The sequence below is a fragment of the Humulus lupulus genome, chromosome 9 (genome assembly GCF_963169125.1).
Source record: "Humulus lupulus chromosome 9, drHumLupu1.1, whole genome shotgun sequence".
In the NCBI taxonomy this organism is placed as follows: domain Eukaryota; kingdom Viridiplantae; phylum Streptophyta; class Magnoliopsida; order Rosales; family Cannabaceae; genus Humulus; species Humulus lupulus.
This window is the reverse complement of record NC_084801.1, coordinates 172962919-172969237: the sequence shown is the minus strand read 5'-3', so window position 1 is coordinate 172969237 and position 6319 is coordinate 172962919. Positions and strand designations below refer to the sequence as shown.

General features: G+C 29.1%; 1 protein-coding gene across 1 annotated transcript; it reads right to left on the bottom strand.

The window, feature by feature from the left end:
- Positions 1–2336: 2336 nt before the first annotated feature.
- LOC133802479 (protein NRT1/ PTR FAMILY 5.5-like) lies at positions 2337–6010 on the bottom strand. Its single transcript, XM_062240793.1, has 5 exons — positions 5939–6010; positions 5764–5823; positions 5439–5653; positions 3443–3972; positions 2337–3348 (listed from the first exon to the last, which is right to left on the bottom strand). The coding sequence occupies exons 2-5, from the start codon at positions 5783–5785 to the stop codon at positions 2484–2486; spliced, it is 1632 nt and encodes a 543-aa protein (XP_062096777.1). The 5' UTR covers positions 5786–5823; positions 5939–6010; the 3' UTR covers positions 2337–2483.
- Positions 6011–6319: the final 309 nt, after the last annotated feature.

Sequence of the window (6319 nt, the reverse complement as noted above, 5' to 3'; positions counted from 1 at the left end):
ACTATACATAATGTAACATAAGATAACATAACATAAGATAGCATAACATATCTTATAAACATATAAAATTCTATCCTATTTTCCTTACCAAAATCGGGATAATTGAGAACAAATGCGGGATTTGGAACACTCCTAAAACCAACAATAAGAATGGTGAGTATTTCTAAAGAGTAAAGAATAAATGTGGAAACTAAACCTTCAAGACGAAACTTACCAAATAAGATCTTTAAGTTTCAAGAGCCTAATCAAAAACCAATATCAAAAGTTAGGATTTGAAAAAAAAAAAAAGGAGTAAAGAAAACTAAAGAGTTTTAAAGGATTGAACTTAAAGAGTAAAAGTACCTTAGTTGACCTTATGGATTGGTCTAACTCCAATACCGAAATACACTAAACCTCACTTCCCAAGTATTTTATAAAGCTTTAAGAATGGCACAAATTTTTCCCAACCCAAGTGTTTATCACTTTATGGTAGTACTAGCACCTTGGAGTCTGATCACAGCTGAAGAGTGAGTGGAAGGGCTGGGTACTAGGTCCTATTTATAGAGTTCTAGGAATAAATATCTTCTTTTTGGCTTGAATAAAATTGAAAATAATTGAGTATTCGTCAATCAGAGGCTGAAGACTCGGTCAAAATGTTCAAAGGTAGGTCTAAGAAATTAAGGTTTGATTTTAAAAATTAATAACAAAAAAAAAAAAAAAAAATACTAAGAGCGATATATCGCCCCTATGTGGCGATATATCGGCTCTGCCCTAGTCCCGAGCCTCCGTTCGTACATTCGTGCAACGTCAACGTGTTTTCTGTATCCTTCTTCAGGTGATATATCGGCTCCAATGCTACGATATATCGACATACGTGAATATTTTAAACACGTAATTGTACTTTTTAGCATAATTAAGGTTAGATAACTGCTTTGACTGTGTCAAAATACGACCCTAACAGTTTCTGGTAGGCACTAAAGCTGCTATTTCTTTATTAAATTATTAAAATACGTAATTCCTTAATAATCAAGCTTATGACAAGTGTCATGTTCTTATTGGCTCCATCTAAACCTTAGGTTATAATAAATATCATATTTAAGACCAGCAATATTAATCAAACATTATGTTATAATTAGTATTCTTAAACTATGAGTTAAACTTATAAAATCCATAATTGTTGCTAGGATTTTCTAACTAAGTCCCAGTTTGAACCAAAATCCACGGAATCTAAAATACTACAACTACTACTAACTAGCTAACTAAGTAAACATTCTGGGACTCTAGATTATTAAAAAAAAATAGGGAGGGGGCTTTCTCCTTCGGTTATTATGTAAAAAAACGAAGTAGAAAGTGGGGATTCTACTTCGGTTTTTACATAATAACCGAAGTAGAAAGTACCCAGCACGGAAGTGTACATAACTTTCTACTTCGGTTATTATGTAAAAACCAAAGTAGAATCCTCACTTTCTCCTTCGGTTTTTACATAATAACCTAAGTAGAAAGCCTATATTTCACTTCGGTTTTTATATACTTTTTACTTCGCCCTGAACTACTGCGGTTGCGAATTTAAGTGAAAACCGAAGTGAATCCAGCATAAAAACCAAAGTAAAAAACCATTTTTTCTTGTAGTGATGAGATGTTTATATAAATAATGCATTTAAGTTGTATTATTATTATTATTATTATTATTATTCAAATGTTCATTTGAATTTAGATTTGAATATATGTTGTAACTACCCTAAACTTGTAGGAAGATATTCTTGTAACCATGTCTCTAAATAGCATGGATCTGATCATTTGTACTCACACACAACTTTGTAGTGAGAAATGCTCAGTGAAATTGCTCATTCTTGAAGCTTTAACGTAGACAAGTTAATAAAATTGACTTGTGGACATAAACATATTTTAAAAGTTGAACCACGTAAAAATTTCTTTATTTTATTTTCTTCGTGTTTAATTGCTCTACATATTTAAGTTGACGAAAAACGACGTCAACAATAAATATAAATAACATGTTAAATATTAATATAAGTAAAAAAAATTATTTAGCAAGATTGAGTTAAATAATTCATCTATATAAGAAATAAAAATACTAATATTTGGACTTATTACAAATCAAAATGAATAAATGGTACTTTATATATAGCATAAAAGTATAACATCATAATAGTTTGTAAACTATGTAGGACTATAGGAATTTTATAAACTGTTAATTATTTATTTTATTATATAAAAAAAATCACAAATTATGGGAAAATAAATAAATTATATATAATTAATTCTAAGAAGTGACTTGACCCCTTCCCTTATATAAGTATACCGATAGATGGAATATGAGGAACACTTTTGCCTAATCCTTTCTTCCATTCTCTATTATTTATTCTCCTACATATTACTTGTCAATAAAAAAGTAGAAACCGTCAATTAGTCATTTAAGACAAATTAAACCCGAAATTTCCAAACAAAGCCTATAAAAAAAACAAACAAATAAATGCAGACATATATTAATCATCCCCATACTCCATAATTTGGTTATCTTTGGACACTTGTTGATCATGTGTTCTTAAATATTTACTATCATACAAAACAGCCAACAAAATGTATAAAACAAAATTGGCAGCACTCAAAGTAGCCAAAACCCAATAATACTTATCCAAACGACTCCTGTTCAAGGTGTCTTGGAACCAACTACTATGACTCCCGCTTGAGCTAATCTTATCAACCAAACAAACCGATATGACACTTCCCATAGTTCCCACTCCAAACACAGCCATAGCAAAATGAGTCATGTACCTATCCATAGAGGCAGGCCCTTGATTAGTAACAAAAAGTTCAATGCTCTTCTTCGAAATCCCATCAAGTCCTCCAAGAAGAAGAAATTGTGGTAACAACCAAAACATGCTCATTGGAATCTTATCCTTGGGCTTGTAAAGCAAACCATGACTATTCACCACATCAAGCCTTTTGTTCTCAACTTTCGCGGCGGTTATACAACAATTAACTGCGAAAATCATCGACACGGCAATTCCAACTCTAGCTAAATACTTAATATTCGATGATGATCCATAATTTGATGCTATTCTTACATAACATTTTCCAAATTGTGCTTTTGCTTGATCGCGAAAAAGTATAAGAGTGGTAAGTGGAACACTTAAGTGGCCAACTTTTCGATTCATGTTGTTGGCTTGTTCAAGAAAGTAGGTATTTCCAATAGAAGACACAACTCCAAGAAGGAAGAAAGTGGTACACATTGGAATCATGCATATGATGGTCTTGGTTTCTTCTACTTCGGTAACACTACAAACTCTCCACCTATTAACATTTTGGTGTGATTGGTTTGGTAACACAATAGCAGCCTTGTCTAGGCACCTACATTTTTGTCGAGCATGATAAAGAGTTAATTTGGTGTGTCTGGAAAGAGAGAAAATTAGTATGATAACAAAAGAGTTTTATAGAGAAAAACCTGAGGCGAGGTGTATGAGATAGTTTGTAACTAATACCATTATTTTGTTCATGTTCATACAACTGAGAGGCATCTTTTGGACATTTTTGAAATGATTTTAAGGCAGACGCTATCAAAACCCTAAACACAATAGTTAAGGGGCTTCCTCGGGCTTTGTCACGTTGGTATGATCTAATTCCAGTTAAGAAAATAATTGTGGCCAAGACTGAACATATAGCTGTGATCCCAAACCTAATTGACCATGACTTTATTAAGGGAATTAATATGGCTCCAATTAAAGGGACAAGAATCACCACAATGAAACCACAACAACAATAAAGTTTTGGATTATTTTCTTCACGCGTTTTGTGATCTTCAATGAATTTGGCTAAAGAGGTCAAATGACCCGAGACTCCAAAAGTTAGTAGAGTAAGTCCTGTATAAAATAGGATCTTTTGCTCTATGCCAATGCAGGCAGGCTTGTACTCATCACAATTGCCTAGTATGTTGGATAGCACTGGTGGCGTTGACATTGACAAAAATCCTAACCCCTGATTAAAACAAAATAACAGTAACGAATCCAATTAGGCTAATACCCAACTATAATATTAGTAGATTATTTGATATGACAAAAAATATGTGAAGAATAATGGCATTCGTTGGCTAGGCTTCCCAAGCCAATTTTTTTGACTTTTTAACGAAAAAAACTATTTTTGTGGTTGGTTGGATTTCCTCTATTAAAAAAAATTATTTTGAAAAGTTATTTTCCAAGAAGCAATAAATAGGAACTTCTCCAGAAAAAATATTTTTAAAAAGCTAGAAGTTAAGCAAACCAAAGCTAATGATATAGGTACATACTCACAATTAACATAATGAATGATGTGCCATACATCTTAAATCATTAAAAAAAAAAATAGAGTGAAAATCTCTATTTTATGTGTGGTTTAAGATACATACTGCAAAATGAATCATAGTATTACTCACATCTGACATAATCTAACAAAAACAAAATATGTGACAAAAATATTTTTTTGGCTTTACTACCCCTAAGATTCTTGCTATTTGGCAATCTACTCGATCTTGAAAAAATAAGTTACAAATCAAGTCTTTACATTTCAAAAACAAAATCATGTGAGTATTACCATTAAATTTTTAAGAAAAATATTAGTTTTTAAGTATAAAATTGGTATTCAATTAGTATATACACTGAAACATTCTAGAAACAGGCATTCACACTCCAAAATTTTAATACAGCTCTCCTATTTATTATTAAAAATCTACAAATTTGCAAAAAACTATGAACATTCATCTCTATTTTTTTTTTCTCTTTATCTGATTTCGAAAAAAAAAATTGAAACTAGCTATAAAAAAAACAGCAATTAAAAAGGAAAAAAATAGGTACAAATTAATAAAATAATGAAATTGGAAATCTCTTCTATATAAAAAGTGTGTAAATAACATAAATTTTTTATTTTAACGGTTGGTTTCGTTAACTTTAACAGAATATTCTATATATTTAAAGGAACATACTTTTAAAATTAATTAAAAATAAATATTTATTAATTATATTAATATAAATTCAAATATTATTAAATATATAATAATTATATTAATATAAATTCAAATGTTATAAAATATTATTATTATAATTATATATAATACAAAACTAAATATTTAATAATTATATTAATAAATTTAAATATTATAAAATATTATTATGATAATAATTTATAATCTTAATTTTTTATTAATTATGTTAAGATGAATTCAAATAATATTTAATACAAGACTAAATATTTAATACTTATATTAATATAAATTTAAATATTATAAAATATCATTATAATAATATATAATACATTATCTTAATTTTTATTAAAATATTATCATGTTTAAAAAGTTAGCATATTATATATATATTTATTGTTTTTTTGTTTAATAAAAAACATTATTATCAAAATAAGAAAAACCTTATAGCTCAATAATGCTAAATAAAATTGAGGGGAATTGGACTTACAAGGGAGTAGGCAAAATTAGAGAGAAAAACCATGCAATAATTGCCCATGAAAGTATCAACAATGTATTGCATGGTAAAGGGCATAATGGCGGAGAAGCCCCAAAACATATTGACTATTGCAGCAGCGTGCGTGTAATTAAGCTTCCAAACATCTGTTAAGTATGTTATCAATGTCGACACAGCATATATTGCCAGTATATCCACCCATACCAACACTACATTTCAACAAGAATTCTTCAATTATATATATTTATATAGCAAAGTCTATATATATATATGTATTAATTGGATGAACTATACAATGTTGGTATATATGATTGCGTACCAGTGATTTTCAGATATGCCATTTGGAAGAACAATATGTTTTCTTCTCACTTTATTCTAACTGCAAGAAAAAATGGACAATAGTGAAAAGAAAAATAATAAAGAGAGCCTGAAAAAAATGAGGAGAAAATGTGGGAAATTATATACGTGAAAGTGAAAATGTGTTTAAGAAATACCTGAAACTGGGCTTTTGATATCTTATTGTTGATTGATGCAGAAACCTTCATAGCTCTCTAATACTAATAAATAGACTATACATCTATAAATATATATATATATTATATGATTATATAATCATATATTATATAATCTCAGTATTCAATGTGATTTGGGATCTTTTTTATTTTGCTTCTAGAAAGAATAATCAGCCTTTTCCCAGCTATAACAAAGAAGGACGAGACATATATTTAGTTTGGCAAGCAAAGAATTTAACTTAAAGAAGGAAAAAACAGATTCTTTAGAACTGCTTTTGGTAAAAGAAAAAATATTATTAATTTAGAACAAAATTAGAGTCCATATAATATATATATATGTACAGTACTGAGCCTATAATGAAT